The sequence below is a fragment of the Mauremys reevesii genome, linkage group 1, assembly GCF_016161935.1.
Source record: "Mauremys reevesii isolate NIE-2019 linkage group 1, ASM1616193v1, whole genome shotgun sequence".
Taxonomy (NCBI): domain Eukaryota; kingdom Metazoa; phylum Chordata; order Testudines; family Geoemydidae; genus Mauremys; species Mauremys reevesii.
In genome coordinates, this window is record NC_052623.1 from 216,735,987 (window position 1) to 216,752,241 (window position 16,255).

At 42.1% G+C, this 16,255-nt stretch overlaps 1 protein-coding gene across 4 annotated transcripts in view; it reads left to right on the forward strand.

Annotated features, from left to right (window-relative positions):
• The first annotated feature begins 232 nt into the window (after positions 1 to 232).
• Positions 233 to 16,255, forward strand: part of KEL (Kell metallo-endopeptidase (Kell blood group)) — a 33,840-nt gene continuing 17,817 nt past the window's right edge. Inside the window, exons 1-6 of one of the 4 annotated variants that reach the window (XM_039534706.1) lie at positions 233 to 502; positions 8,383 to 8,524; positions 10,212 to 10,415; positions 11,253 to 11,377; positions 12,308 to 12,454; positions 16,180 to 16,245. In XM_039534706.1, coding sequence (XP_039390640.1) covers positions 476 to 502; positions 8,383 to 8,524; positions 10,212 to 10,415; positions 11,253 to 11,377; positions 12,308 to 12,454; positions 16,180 to 16,245 — 711 coding nt within the window. In that variant the 5' untranslated portion in view covers positions 233 to 475. Of the gene's footprint in view, positions 503 to 8,382; positions 8,573 to 10,211; positions 10,416 to 11,252; positions 11,378 to 12,307; positions 12,455 to 16,179; positions 16,246 to 16,255 lie in introns of those variants that run through there. The other 3 variants (XM_039534717.1, XM_039534727.1, XM_039534731.1) reach the window with 3 other exon arrangements.

Genomic DNA, 16,255 nt, shown 5'->3' on the forward strand with positions numbered 1-16,255 from the left:
TGTGGAGTGCAAGGAACAGCAGGGCAGCTGGGGTAGGAAGGAAGAAGTGGAGAGTTGGCCAGGGGAAAGAATTGCATATTTGTGACCAACATGGGTTCCTGGCATGGTGGGGAGGGGGCAGGTGCACAGGGTAACTCAGACAGATAGATGAACTGTGGTCGAACTTTGCTCTCCCAAAGGGAAGTAGAAAGCAAAAATGCACTGTCAGGGGAGGAACGGGTGTCAGGAGGAGAAGGTGGGCGGGGAGCTGCAGAAATGCATCCATATCTCTCGCTCTCTGCCTCCTGTTTTCTTTAAGGGTGTTTTTCAGAGCCCTTTTTCCCATCTCCTCCTCCTCCGAGCACTCAGCCAAGGTGGGAAGGAGAGACTGTCTGTGATGTGAACTGTGTTCTTTACCAGCCCTTGGGGAGGAGTAGGGCATAGACAACCTAGCAGCAGCAGCAGCAACCACACAGGGAGCAGGAGAGTCTCCACAATGAATGGCATAAGGACTCCTCAGCAGGTAGGGAAAGAATTCTAGTCCCCTATTCATATCATTTAACTCAGTTGCGCTCCTTCTCTTTTCCTTCTTCTCTATGACTCTCTTTCACTCTTACCCTGATCGGTGCCCGAAGGGGGTTGAACAGCTGGACTCAATTGCACTTGAGAGTTGGGGTACAAAAGAACTTGCACAGGGCCCAACACTAGGGGTTCAGGTTCCAGCATGGGGATCTATGAAGATTGAGTTTCAACTTTGTTTGGACTTGCCTAATGTACACGTAGATAAATCCCCCTCCCTGCTGCTGGTGAGACAAGATATCAGAGTTTTCTGTCTCTATATTTATTTGTATCCCCTGCTTTGCCCACATTTGTCTCTAAGAGTCTTTCTTTCCATATCTCTGTGTTAGAGTGAGTGAATTGCAGGGGGAGGCTCATTTTGCGCTATTCCAATTGGTAACTGCTGCTAGAACCAGCTACAATTCAGAGTCATCCCAGTGGGCAGTTTTGTCTTGGAATTGCTGTCCACAGTTAAAGGTTTCAGAAAACCAGTTCCCATTGGTGGCCATATTTAGGTTATGCTGAGACCTAAGTGAACAATTTGCAACAAATAATGTATCTGATGAGTTTCTTTTTTTTATAGTATCCACAAATTGTCCACACACAAATTTCAGAATTCCAGATGACCTCTTTATTCAGAATTATTTGCAATTTTTTTCAACATTTTTTTTAGCCTGGAGAGCATTCTTCAATTGGACATATTTGCAAATTGAAAATCACATTGTATTGCCTAATTATATGTCATGTGGTTTTGTTTCTCTTTCCTGACTAGATGTCTTATGTAATTAATCAACATAACTGCAAATTTATAATCAAATGTACATTTGCCAAGTCATGCTAATTTGGTTAAATATATAAGATCCGAATGGAACAGAAACAATACCATATGAGTTATGTAACTAATCAACATAACATTAATTTCAAAGGTTTCAGAGTAGCAGCCGTGTTAGTCTGTATCCGCAAAAAAAACAGGAGTACTTGTGGCACCTTAAAGACTAACAAATTTATTTAAGCATGAGCTTTCGTGAGCTGTAGCTCACGAAAGCTCATGCTTAAATAAATTTGTTAGTCTCCGAAGAAGTGAGCTGTAGCTCACGAAAGCTCATGCTTAAATAAATTTGTTAGTCTTTAAGGTGCCACAAGTACTCCTGTTCTTATTAATTTCAAAATATCTGTTAGATTATAATTAAGCTGTTGAATACAGCAAAAGACAGAGTTCATAAGCCTTTGTTTGTATTCTGAATTGCTGTTCCATTTGTTCGTGTTCATACCCATTTTTATTTTCTGTTCAGGCAAATGAGGCATGTATATTTGGGGAATGGCTCTTTTACAGACAAATACCCTATTCTCATAAGAACAAGAGTAGGTGTCATTCATTATTTTAGTTTTTTATTGGCTGTTTTTATGCTTCACACTTTTCAGTCTTCCAGGCCAGGGTTCAGCAAACCATCTCTATTTAGCAAAGCACTTTAGTATGTACTTCACTTTCAATGTGTCCTTCAATCCCATTGGTTTTCCATGGATTTATGCACGTGCTTAAGTGCCTTGTTAAACAGAGATGGATTTAAGCATGTGCTAAAGTATTTTGCTGGATTGGGACTCTAAATCTGGGAGCATAAATAATAATAGCATGTGATCGGGTTTTAGTGGAGGTTCTGGGTGCAAGTGCACCCACAGAAATCAGGCCCAGATTAACCAATGTGTACTGAATGCACTTGCACGGGGCCCCCATCTCAGGTTTTGCTCAGTCACCCCTCCAGTATGATGTTCAGCCCAAATTTGAGTGAGTGGTGTTGGGACCAGGTTTGGATCAGCCATTCCTCCCTCATGATGAAGTGGGGGCTGGGCCAAATCTGAATGATAGTGAGACCATCGGTGCCAGGTCACAATGCCTGGAGCAGGGAGCAGGGCAGAGCCCCAAGGGACAGGAACCTCTGCTCGGGGGGTGAATGTGAGGCAGGCTTGTTCTCCAACCTACCCACTGCTCCCTGGGACCTCCCATCTGCCCTGTGACAGTATTAGGATTGTAGTGCTGAGGCAGAGGGTGCTGCTGCTTGTGGCCAGTGCTCCCTCAGCAAGGCAAGGAGGAGGAGGCATTGTGCACCCATTGAATTGGGGGACTACATCCACCCCTGCATGTGATTACCATGGCAAATCACACCTCAGGCCCACTGAATAGCAAATGGTCAAAGTGAACAGTTTGTGAACAACCCAGTGGCTGAAAACAATTCATTCAAGTTATTTAGAGAATACTTACAAATAATAGCCCTGATTCTCCGCTGTCTTGCACCTTTTGTTTAATCATTTACACCCGTACTGAGTGCAAATTAGATGTAGAATGCTACCATTCTGTGTTGGTAGTGTTTTACACCTGCTTTGCCCTCCTTTGCACAAGTGTAAATGTTAATGACAATGGAGAACCAGGCCCAGTGAATGCATAGGCAGAAATCTGTCACAAACAGAAAAAGGGCTACATTATTTGGAGAATTTATTTGCAACAAATAATTCTACCGGCTCTAACTGTATCAGTCTCAGTTCATGTCCTCTTAGTTTAGTCACATGGTTCACATCCCTGAGTGGATGACTTCTGTAATTAACCTACACACTGTAAATTCCAAATTGTGTATTGTACTCTCAAATACGTTAGAAATTAGCTTCCAGTGACTGTTCAAGCATTTGGGCTGAAATTGAAAATTTGGCAAGAATTGGTGTTAGTAAAACTTCAGTGCCTGAATATTCATGGAAAGCAAATAGTATTGTGAACATGGTTGAGTCGAAGTACACTTTCCACTTCATGCTAATATTCTTAGAAAATTGTCTCCTTGCTTTGTTCACCTCTAGATATATCTTTGCTTAAGATGGCGATTCTCTCTCTCTCTCCTCCCTCCAACCACCAAGAATTTCTCCCACACTCAGCACTTCAATATCTGAGCACCTTACAAAATTATCATCACCACAAGACAAAAGCCTCTTCCTTAGACACTCTGGGTTGTTTTTTCCAGCAATTCCTCTCCTCCTCTATCATCCCCTTTACTGCAGATGTGGGGAAAGATCAGCTGAAGAAGCAAGTTTGATACTTTGCTTTAAGAGCTGTGAGCTTATTTTTCATGGGAAGTGAATTCTATCTCTTGAGCCAGCTGCTGAAAAAGCTCTGATTTCTTCTTTCCCAGGATTAACTGTCCAGACTAACATTTTCATAGTTCCTGATTAGACATCTATGGAGACAGCCAAAGACATTTTCTAGCACTGCACTGGTTGAAATTACAGTTAAAGATTCAGCAAAAAATATTAAAAAGAAAATGAACTGTTTTGTTTTGTTAAAATTTTTTCACATTGTTTTCAATTTTTAAAAAAAAGGGAAAAGAAAATAAATTTTGAAAAAATGTGTTTTGAATTTCTGGATCCCCTCCCACTTGTATCAATTTTTACTCCTGCCCATTTTTTAAAAAGGTAAGGGAGTGTAAAAATGTGTGTGTGTGGGGGGGATTTTCTCTCACTATATATACACACTTATTTTCATACATTTCCTGTAGAGAATAATTTAAATAAGAGAGAGTGGGTTTTTCCCCTTATTTCTCTAACTTCTTTACCTTTCCCATCCCCATTTTTCAGGGGAAGAAAGTTGAGAAGTAAGTAAAATAGAAACTGAGAAATTTCTAACTATTTTGAAATAAAAAATTCAAAAATTTTAAAAGTTTTGGATATTTTAACATTTTTGTTTAGAAATTTTTCTAAACAAACAAGTCATCAGCAATGATATATTTATTTATACATTTATTCACAAAAATATTTTAATTAAACCCATTTTTGTTTTGTTTTGGTATCTGCCCAGGTGATTACTTGGCTTGGCTTGATTCTGTGTCTAACCTTAAAGACTGAAACAGAAAATTTGAATTTGGCCATTTATTCTGTAAGGAGCTCATGAAGTAAGCAGAGCTTTGGGGAGATCTGCTTTTATTGACACTGGAGCCTGGCTTAGCCCTGCTGTGCCACCAACCGGACTTTTAACGGCCCAGTCAGCAGTGCTGACTGGAGCCGCCAGGGTCCCTTTTTGATTGGGTGTTCTGGTTGAAAACTGGATGCCTGGCAATCCTATCTGTATTACCATATGTAACCTATAAATGACAGGGTCCATACCCCATTCGCCCATGTCCATCCCCTACCCTGGAATATCCAGTCCCCACAATATGGAGAAGCACTGGAAATGCTGACCCACTCCTCAGTCTCCTGTAAACCATTCAGACTCCACACTCCTTCATGAATTGAAGCTAGTGATGGCTTGGAGGTAAAAGGCTCTCTATCTTCTTCCTCAGTTTCCTCCAACCATACAGCCAGTTTACCCTCTCACTCCTCTCTTACCTGAGGCCAGGTTGGCAGGGGCAACCTGCACATGATAGGCTCCATATCCCATTCCTCAGTCTCATGTAAGCCATCCAACTGTCTTGCACCCCACAACTTCAGGCCAGATTGGAACAAGATGTAAAAGCCTCCATATCCCATTGCCAAATCCCTTTGAGTATCCTGACCTTCCTGAGTTGCGACCAGACTGAAACCAGAGACTATGTGAAAAATTCTGTAGATCAGTGGCACCCCTTCCTCCCTACAGTCCCCCAGAGCTATGGTCAGGGTTAGTTAGTTTGTGTTGGGCCATGTGTATCTAGCCATGAAAGGCAGAGGAGGCATTCTCCCACTCTGTATCTTCTTCCCACAGCACTAAGGGAGGAGATCAGTGTTCTTCCGAGCAGACCCAGGACATTGTTATTTCAAAAGTTGAATGTCATTCCTTCAAACCCGACATCAAAAACAGATAAGCTAAATCCAAAGGCTGTTATTTAGGAAATATGAAGTGTTTTAGGAACATTTGTTCTTGTCATATCCCTCATTGCACAGACCCTAAAATCTCAGTTTCCTTGCATTGTTCAGAATTGTGGATTTGGAAGGAGTACTCTAAATGTCTGTTTTTGTTTGCTTGCTTGCTTCTTTGTTTTAATCACTGTTATTTAATAGAGGCATTATTTAATAAGGAAAATATTAATACACTGTTTGTGTAGAGTGTGCTTTGAATCATAGCTTCCACAGGAAATGAAAAGTCACATCTTGCTGCTTCCTGTCTTCTTATACATGTGGCAAATTGCCAGCACTATTATGATGGGTCTCGCACTTTCTCTTCTTTGGGGGGGGGGGGGGTTCAGGGCACCATTTCTTGCCCCTGAATTGGAATATTAATTGCCCCACTAATGTCTTTGAGCAGGGGAGTGGAGAGGGAGGGACCTGGGCCCACCCTCTACTCCAGGTCCCAGCCCAGGGGCCCTGAGGATAGTGGTGAACCACTTGAACTGGCGGTTCCTTCCCCTGGGCTACTTCCCTCTCCTGCCCTTCAGCTTGTGGGGGGGGCTTCCTGCCCTCCCTCTGCACAAGCCAGGTGCCCCTTACCTAGGGTCTTGGACTTCTTAGCCCACCACAGCACTCCTCCAAACTTTCCTCTGTTTTCTTTTCAAACTGTTCTCTGCTCCAACTCCTTCAAACTGTTCTCTGCTCCAATACCAATCCTTTCTGCTCCAACTCCCACACTGTCTGATTGAAGCGGGGGTTTTTTTATCATGTGACTGACTGCAGGTGCTCTAATTGGCTTTAGGTGCTCTAGTTAATCTATAGCAAACTTTCTTCCCCTTACAGGGAATAAGGCTCCTTGTAACACTCTCCTGCTGCCTTCTGGCCATGCTGTATCACATACCACAACTTTCAGCATTTGAGGAGGAGATCTAGATCTAAATCTAGATCTAGATATACTGTTCAAAGAGCACAAGACCAGGGTAATCCAGGATTTTGAACACCTTGTAATCAGGCTGCCAACTTGAAAAACAGGGAAACGTATTACAGGGGTAAAGAGGGGGCACAAGGAATGGTTTTGGAGAGAGTGAAGGAGTTGCACACAGAAGAAAAGTTTCAGAGTAGCAGCCGTGTTAGTCTGTATCCGCAAAAAAAACAGGAGTACTTGTGGCACCTTAAAGACTAACAAATTTATTTAAGCATGAGCTTTCGTGAGCTACAGCTCACTTCTTCGGATGCATAGAATGGAACACACAGACAGGGGATATTTATACATACAGAGAACATGAAAAGGTGGAAGTATGCATACCAACAGGCAGAGTCTAGCTGTAGCTCACGAAAGCTCATGCTTAAATAAATTTGTTAGTCTTTAAGGTGCCACAAGTACTCCTGTTTTTTTTACAGAAGAAAAGGGTACTCACTCCTCTCTGTCCTTAAGCCATGCAAATTCTCCTTCCCTTTCCACCCCTTCCCTGAGACTCTCTTCACTTTCAGAGTAAAACTCAGTGTGTGTTACCATCACAGTGGGATCGAAGGGTGGAAGAAAACCATTTTTCTCCCTTTGTTGTATTCTGTCTGGTCACTTTCTATGTTCTCTGTGCTGTGTAGGCCCAGCTTCTGACTATTTGATTTCCTTTCTCCTATTCCAAATCCTGCCTTAATTAGTTGGGGGCAGATTTTCAAAGGCATAGTTATGCACCCATTGAAAGCCAGTGGGAACTGGGCACCTAATATAATAATAATGTAATATAATACAATATATGGCGATATACCTATCTCATAGAACTGGAAGGGACCCGAAAGGTCATTGAGTCCAGCCCCCTGCCTTCACTAGCAGGACCAAGTACTGGAATGTCTGTCTTTGAAAATCCCACATTAACAATTGTGCTGCATTACAAGGATGTAAAATACTAGGTGTGCTAAGCATTATGGCCCAGATCCATAAAAATGTTGAGGCAGGTTCCTAAATTCCATTGAAATCATGGAAGTTAGAAGCCTCAATACCTTTGTGGATCTGGGGCTATAACACTGCTTTTTGCTCTTCTCCTTTTATTCTATTCAGCTCTGTATAGGATCTTATCACGCTCATCACTGTAGTGTATGAGCAGCCTCCAGCAGATGTATGAGCACCTTCCAGTAGTGCATTAAGCAGCATGACTAACATCTGTCATGTCTGGTTAGTTGTCTCATACTCTCCCATGGGGAAAAGGGTGTTGCACAAGAGTGTTCAGTTTGGTAGAATGTTTAGTTTAGTTTTGTGTTGTCGTTGTTGTTGCTTAAATATACCTATGGCTCTGTGTTTATGGTAAAGAAGGCAGGCTGAATAAGTACACCTTGCACTTGAAGCAGAAAGTGGTGAGGTTTGGGATGGTCCTTAGTTTCTGGAGGAGTCCATTCCACACTCTCAGATCAGCCTCTGAGAAAGCTTTGTCTCCTGCACCAATGCATCCTTCTCTTTCTGTACCATCTCCACATTCCTCCTTCCCCGCCTGGGTTTTCTGTTCTTATCTTTTCTCTGATTTTATTATGATTATTGTTTATTATTAATCATGTTTATGGCAGTAGTGCCTAAGGCCAACCAAGATTGGGCCCCCATTGTGCTGTACAAACACAGAGCAGCAGATGGTCCCTGCCCAGAAGAGCTTACAGTCTGAACAGACCGGAGAGACACAGGGTGGGGGCAAGGGGGTAACACACAAGCAGAATGAACAATGGGATGGCAGCATGTTACTGCCATGATTTTTGGGGAGGAATTGTGGGGTCAGCTAAATGGAAAGAAAGGGAAGGTTCGCTGCAGCTGGTAAGGAAGAGATGCAGAAACTGCTGTTGAGGGTTCTGCAAGGCATGGATAGAAGCAGCTGGGGAACTGGTACAATTACTAATGTCTCTGGTTACCAGCTCTCCTGTGTCAATACTAGTAGAACGGGTAGAGCTGGGAGGCATGTGACCAGGCATAACTTTAACAGGAATGTTTCTCTCTTCATCTCCTCTCTTTTCCTAACTCCCCCTTTTCAGCCCTGTGAGGAGGATCCAAGAGAGGCTGCAAAGAACAGAAGATGTCTCCGGGGGAAGAGCCTGCTCCTGTGTGCTCTCATGCTCAGCACTGTCCTTGGGTTTGCATTGCTTCTTGCCTACACCATCCTACACCAGGGCCTGGGTACAAGACATGACAGTCTTTCTCCCTTCCCTCACACCTGACCCACCAGTGAGACCCCTTCCTCTCTCTCCTCTCCCTTCATTGCCTTTTGGGCTGAGCATCTATATGAGGTCCAGCTCCCTGGGCGATTCCTAAGTCTTAGGAAAACATAATTGTCTGAAGTAAATATATTCTACTAAAGAGATATTGCCCTACCCTTTCCAAGCCTTCCTGCCATGTGGAGATCTCCTCACTCCCAAGCTTCCTGCCAACCTAGTGTGGTGTGGCCCAGCTTCCATGAAGATCAGCACTTCACTTTCTAAAGCTATTGTATTACAGTACTCTCATCCCCTCCCTCTTACTCACAGCTTCTGTATCCCTGAGCAATAGTGGTCTGTCTGTAGGTGACCCAGCAGAAATGTGGATAAGTCTAGAATTTGGGGCTGGGGCTTGGAATTGCCCTTCCTTTCCAACCCTGAATTCATAGTCCCGTCCTAGTTTTCACAGGTCCAACCAATGGAATCCTTGTATTAATAAGACAATTAGAGAGTTCCTGTCAGTGGCAGAGCTGGAAATAGAGCCCAGGAATCCAGATCCACAAGCAGTCCACTTTTCTCACATTAGACAGCTCTCTGCTATAAGTATCTATAAATATGAAGAGGCCAAGTCATACACATCCTCTTCCCCAGTTTACTAATTTTCCCCTTAGCTGGCATTTCCCTTTAACTCCTCTCTTGTCCTTTCCCCATGTGTGAGGGTTGGGGAGCCCCTGACTATAGACCCCTAGAAGTTCGAGACAGAAGGGCTGTATTAGTTCAGATCTTCTCTATCTCCCACCTTTTCCCACATACATCATACCGACCAGTGAAGGTCTGAGCCAGGACTTTGATTAGGCCAGTTTTCTATGTCTCAGAAAATAGCCCTTCCACCCTTCACCTTGAGACATTAAGCCGCAGCCTATGGCCTTGTCTAGACATAAACTTCCAAGGGTTTAACTAAAGATGTATTATTATTTTGACTGAAGAGTGGCTTATTTCAGGAAAAACTGACTTAACTGGAAACCAACACAAACTACTCCTAAAACAAAATAAGAGTGTCTACCCAGGAGTTTACATGGGCTTAATTAAATCAGTTTTTAAATTAACATAAGTTGGACTGGTGCAACTTTCCTTTGTAGAAAAGGTCTGACAGATTTCACTTTTGAAAAATGCTTCCTGATATATCATTGTTCAGGTTTAGCTCTTTTCCCGTAGCTATGCCCTTCTCTTCCTCTCTGGTGTTTACACCCTTCCTAACCTTGTAGTGGTTATCATATTCCCTTGGGATCATTACTTGGCCAAACACCCACTGACATACAGGGAATGTGGTAAGAAGATGAAAATAGGAGGAGAAATTTGTTGATAATCAGCTTTGTGGCCATTTGGGTTGTGCCAAGATTCGACCTTCTCCCTGGGGTGACCATTCATCCTTTATTTTAATGGCTTCCCTTAATTGGTACTTATTGACATCCATCCATAAAGTCAAACATAGGATACACTTTATCCTCTGTTCAGCAATAATTTTTCAAAGAATCCAACACTGTGCCAAAAGCATAGAATTTTTACCACAAATAAAACTTCAAAATAACCTCTCTCCTATATTTTCATACAGTTGTCCTGAATTTCCTTCACCCTGCTAATGATGGCTCCTGTCTTTGCTCCTTGCTCAGAACCTTGTGATACCAAGGAGTGTCTCATGCTACTGGCCAGACTCCTGGAGGTGAGAAATGCCACCATAGACCCCTGTGAGGATTTTTATGGCTACGCCTGTGGCAACTGGGAAGCCAACCACTTGCGCACAGGGACTATGGAGTCATCAAATGTGTTTGATGTCCTGCTGGAAGAAAACCAGCTGATCCTGAAGAGGCTCTTAGGTAGGGAGTGGAGATGAATGGTGTATGTACTGCCAGCGTGCTCTTCAGTCAGAGCTCTGATTACTAACATACAACAGTGCAGCCACTCCCAACAGGGACCAAACCCAACCCCTGTTACTTCTCTGTCACTGCAACCACAACCAGGAACCCCAGCATGTACCAGTATGGGACCACACCAATGGGAATAACACCATCCCCCTGTCACCATAACCACCACCATGTATCACTACAAACTTCCCCAGAAAATGACCAAACCATTTCAGTCACCATAGCCACAGTAACAACCACATGGTCTCTCACTTCAGCCCCTTAAGTCCAAATCATTTTCCTGCCATCTCACACCATCACCACTGTGGAAGTAGCCACACCAATCGGGCAGCAATACAACCAACCGTGCAATGACACACAACCACCCGCATGTTATCTCCCTGTCACTGCCACCAGAGCTATAACCATCCTAGATGGAAACATAAAGCTCTCTTGGGATTCTCCAGTGCTGACTTGTGACTGTATCCCTCTGTCTCCTGGACTCTCTGGGCCCCTAGAAACTATACCAGAAATCTCCTTGCTCACGGCTAAAGCTACTACTTTGGTTTAGGTGATTGTGGGTTGTACTTTTTAATGTGGAAGATCCAGATTTGATCTGCACTGGTGACCATGGCATTTATCTATGCAGCTCCAGTGTGCTACATTTCATCATGGATTATCAAACAAGCTGTAGTTCCTGCTTCAGGATGCACATTACCTCTTACTAACCCCACCTCTTCACCTGATGCTATTTCTTGGTCTTCTTTAATTTTTGGCTCGTTAGTGTTTTGTGTGTTTTCCTTTTCTCAGAGGTTCCACAGCTCAGGGTTGGAAGCTCAGCCAAGGAAAAAGCCATCCAGTTCTACCACTCCTGCATGGATACCCAACAGATAGAAGCAGAAGGGGCTCAGCCCTTGAAGGAGCTTATAAATCAGGTGATCATTGTTCACACAATACTATTTCTGAGCATATGTATACCCTTACACTTCAGAAAAGAGTTCTACCAGGAAAGGATAGAAAACAATGGGGGGGGAGTAATAATCTGCTTCATTATTTGCTCCTTCATTATTGCACTTGCCAGCACCAGGTCATTGGTGACTAAGGTGTCAGTGATGGCAAGTTAGTGGCTTCTGCCCATGGAATGAGCAAAATTTGTATATGAGGAGTCACAGCCTAATTTATAACTGACGAGACTCCATGGCACAAACAGCATTTCCCTAATAGATATGATGGGCTCAAAGGTCATATTTGGCTGCCTGATTTCAGGCCCTGAATATGTATTTATTACCTTAATGTCCATTCAGGCACATGCAGCCTTGCAGTTTTAGAATTCCTCCCATCCTGCAGGCAGGGATATTTTTTCTTAACAGGAACTCAGTGTAATTCAGTAAGATCCAGACAGCAGGATAGGAAACTCCCTGCAAAACATATGGAATTTTGCAGCCCAAGGAATGCACCTAAATCTCCAAGTATGAAAAATGAGCCCTAACTGCCCTGCTTGAGGGTCACAATGAAGTGTAGACACTTTCCTTTCATCCCCCTCTACCTTCTTATGTCACTCGTGGCCCTCAAGTGACTTCCTCTCATCCTCTTGCTCGCCTCTGCCCTGTATGGCAATTTTATGTCATTCCATCTAGATAAAGTGACAGTGTCACTTTAGGGTCACACAGCGAGTGTGAAGATTTTCATGGGTTCTTCCCATTCTTCTTCATTATTTGTACTGATCCTGAACCTTGGCTGTCATATTCATCATGTTCCGTGGGGTGGCAGGGGGGAGAGAAATTTGGAAATCAGTATCTAGCAGATGTTCCCGTTTCTCTTTCCACCAATGTAAGTTCTCTCTGTTTGTCACTCTATTTCCTCAGATTGGTGGCTGGAACTTCACAGGCCCTGAGAAACAGACCGATTTTAACCAGACCCTGCAAATACTCATGGGCAAATACAACACTTTCCCCTTCTTCAGAGCATATGTGGGACCCAACTCTTCTGACCCCAGCACCAATATCATCCAGGTGAGAGGATCAGCAGTAGATAGCAGTCAGAAAGGACAGGATCAGGGCAGTACCTGTGGGCCTTTAGGATCAAATAACTGCTTAAGCTACTGGGAGAGGCAGTGGAAATCGGACACATTAGCTCCTTAAAAAGATCTCTGCAAATCTATGCAATTAAAATAAACAAGAAGAACTGTTTTGCCATGCACTTTGTAATTAACACATGGAACTCACTGCTGCAGGATATCATTGATGCTACTAGCTCAGTGAGACTAGAAGAGGATTAGGCACTTCCATGAACTGAACCAACACCAGCTATGTAAGGGCTAAATTGTTTTGGTCATCAGCCCTCATGAGCTGGGAGGCCAAGGAGTCCTCCATGCTCCAGTTTTATAATATTACATAATGAGGTATGTTGTGGATATTTTAAAGCCTTTGTCTGTCGGAGACTGGAGACCAGATGCTATTTTATATCAGTTCATTTTCTTACATTTTCCACTCATTTCTTAATTCTGTAATTACTTTTTAAAATCAATAACATAGAATCATAGAATCATAGAATCTCAGGGTTGGAAGGGACCTCAGGAGGTCATCTAGTCCAACCCCCTGCTCAAAGCAGGACCAAACCCAACTAAATCATCCCAGCCAGGGCTTTCTCAAGCCTGACCTTAAAAACCTCTAAGGAAGGAGATTCCACTACCTCCCTAGGTAACCCATTCCAGTTCTTCACCACCCTACTAGTGAAAAAGTTTTCCTAATATCCAACCTAAACCTCCCCCTCTGCAACTTGAGACCATTACTCCTTGTTCTGTCATCTTCTACCACTGAGAACAGTCTAGATCCATCCTCTTTGGAACCCCCTTTCAGGTAGTTGAAAGCAGCTATCAAATCCCCCCTCATTCTTCTCTTCTGCAGACTAAACAATCCCAGTTCCCTCAGCCTCTCCTCATAAGTCATGTGCTCCAGCCCCCTAATCATTTTTGTTGCCCTCCGCTGGACTCTCTCCAATTTATCCACATCCTTCTTGTAGTGTGGGGCCCAAAACTGGACACAGTACTCCAAATGAGGCCTCACCAGTGCTGAGTAGAGGGGAATGATCACATCCCTTGATCTGCTGGAAATGCCCCTACTTATACAACCCAAAATGCCATTAGCCTTCTTGGCAACAAGGGCACACTGTTGACTCATATTCAGCTTTTCGTCCACCGTAACCCCTAGGTCCTTTTCTGCAGAACTGCTACCCAGCCCTTCGGTCCCTAATCTGTAGCAGTGCATGGGATTCTTCCGTCCTAAGTGCAGGACTCTGCACTTGTCCTTGTTGAACCTCATCATATTTCTTTTGGCCCAATCCTCTAATTTGTCTAGGTCCCTCTGTATCCTATCCCTACCCTCCAGCATATCAACCACTCCTCCCAGTTTAGTGTCATCTGCAAACTTGCTAAGGGTGCAGTCCACACCATCCTCCAGATCGTTAATGAAGATATTGAACAAAACCGGCCCCAGCACCGACCCTATGATAAACATAATCTTTATCATTCATTTCTGGGAATTGAGCATATGGGGAGTGGGTTAGGGTAAGCACATGCAGATAAAGTTATTTCCCTTTCTCTCACCCTTTATCTGCCTTTGTCTAGCTAGATAGTGAGCTGTCTTGGAAGGGACTGGCTCTTGTTATGTGCCTAGTACAGTGGGGCCCTGGTCTCAAATGGGGTTTCTTGGCATCACTTAAATAAAAATCCATAAGTTGTTGTTGTTATGTATTATATGTAATAATGATAATTAGGGCTGTCAAGTGATTAAAAAATAATCATGATTAATTGTGCAATTAAAAAATTAATTGCTATTAATTGCACGATTAATTGCGCTGTTAAACAATAATAGAATACTATTTATATAAATGTTTTTTTCACATTTTCAAATATATGGATTTCAATTACAACACAGAATACAAAGTGTACAGTGCTCACTTTATATTTTTTATTATAAAAACTTGCACTGTAAAAAGAAAATAAATAGTATTTTTCAATTCACTTAATACAAGTATTGTAGTGCAATCTCTTTATCATGAAAGTTAAACTAGTATTTGATGTACAAAAAATAATAAAACAATATAAAACTTTAGCACCTACAAGTCCACTCAGTTCTACTTCTTGTTCAGCCAATCGCTCAGACAAACAAGTTTGTTTACATTTTCAAGAGATAATGCTGCACGCTTCTTGTTCACCTGAAAGTGAGAACAGACATTCAAAGGGCACTATTGTAGCCAATGTCACAAGATATTTATGTGCCAGATGTGCTAAAGATTCATATATCCCTTCATGCTTCAACCACCGTTCCAGGGGATATGCATCCATACTGATGATGAGTTCTGCTTGATAACGATCTAATGCAGTGCAGACCAACAGATGTTCATTTTCATCATCTGAGTCAGATGCTACCAGCAGAAGGTTTATTTTCTTTTTTGGTGGTTTGGGTTCTATAGTTTCTGCATCAGAGTGTTGCTTTTTTAAGACTTCTGAAAGCATGCTCCACACCTCATCCCTCTCAGATTTTTGAAAGGCACTGAAGATTCTTAAACCTTCGGTCGAGTGCTGTAGCTACTTTTAGAAATCTCACATTGGTACCTTCTTTGCATTTTGTCAAATCTGCAGTGAAAATGTTCTTAAAATGAACAACATACTGTGTCATCATCTGAGACTGCTATAACATGAAATATATAGCAGACTGCTGGTAAAAACAGAGAGCAGGAGACATACAATTCTCCTGCAAGGAGTTCAGTCACAAATTTAATTAACACATTATTTTTTTTGATGAGTGCCATCAACATGGAAACATGTCCTCTGAAATGGTGGCCAAAGCATGAAGGGACATACGAATGTTTAGCATATCTGTCGTAAATACCATGGAATGCTGGTTACAGAAGTGCCATGCTAACGTCTGTTCTCACTTCCAGGTGACGTTGTAAATAAGAAGTGGGCAGTATTATCTCCTGTAAATATAAACAAGCTTGTTTGTCTTAGCAATTGGCTGAAGAAGAAGTAGGACTGAGTAGACTTGTAGGCTCTAAAGTTATACATTGTTTTGTTTTTGAGTGCAGTTATGTAACAAAAAAAATCTACATTTGTAAGTTGCACTTTCATGATAAAGAGATTGAACTATTGTACTTGTATAAAGTGAACTGAAAAATACTATTTCTTTTGTCTATCATTTTTACAGTGCAAATATTTGTAATCAAAATTATACAAAGTAAACCCTGTACACTTTGTATTCTGTGTTGTAATTGAAATCAATATATTTGAAAGTGTAGAAAAACATCCAAAATATTTAATAAATTTCAATTGGCATTCTATCATTTAATAGTGCAATTAAAACTGTGATTAATCATTATTAATTTTTTTATCACAATTAAGTTTTTGAGTTAGTCGCGTGAGTTAACTGTGATTAATCGATGGCCCTAATAATAATACCACTTTACCATGTATCCAGTGAAGACTAACAAATGTAGCTTGAATTTAAATGTCAAATACTGACGGCAAAATTCTTGAAAATGATCTGAAGACCAAAAATTAAGCCTAGAACTGTTTGGGGGACACTTCCCAATAATAAAATCAGTTTATGACAATCATAACCTGCTTGCAGACAAATTCTTGAACAGATAAAGAAACAAAAGTCATTGAATAAATTGTTTCCCCATCTCTAGCATTTATGGCATTAACTAAGTGTTTTTCCTTTGCTCCTTTCCTCAGATTGACCATCCTGAATTTGAGATGCCACCAGAGAGTGACTACAATGAAAAAGCAAATTATCCCGAGGTACCCTGTC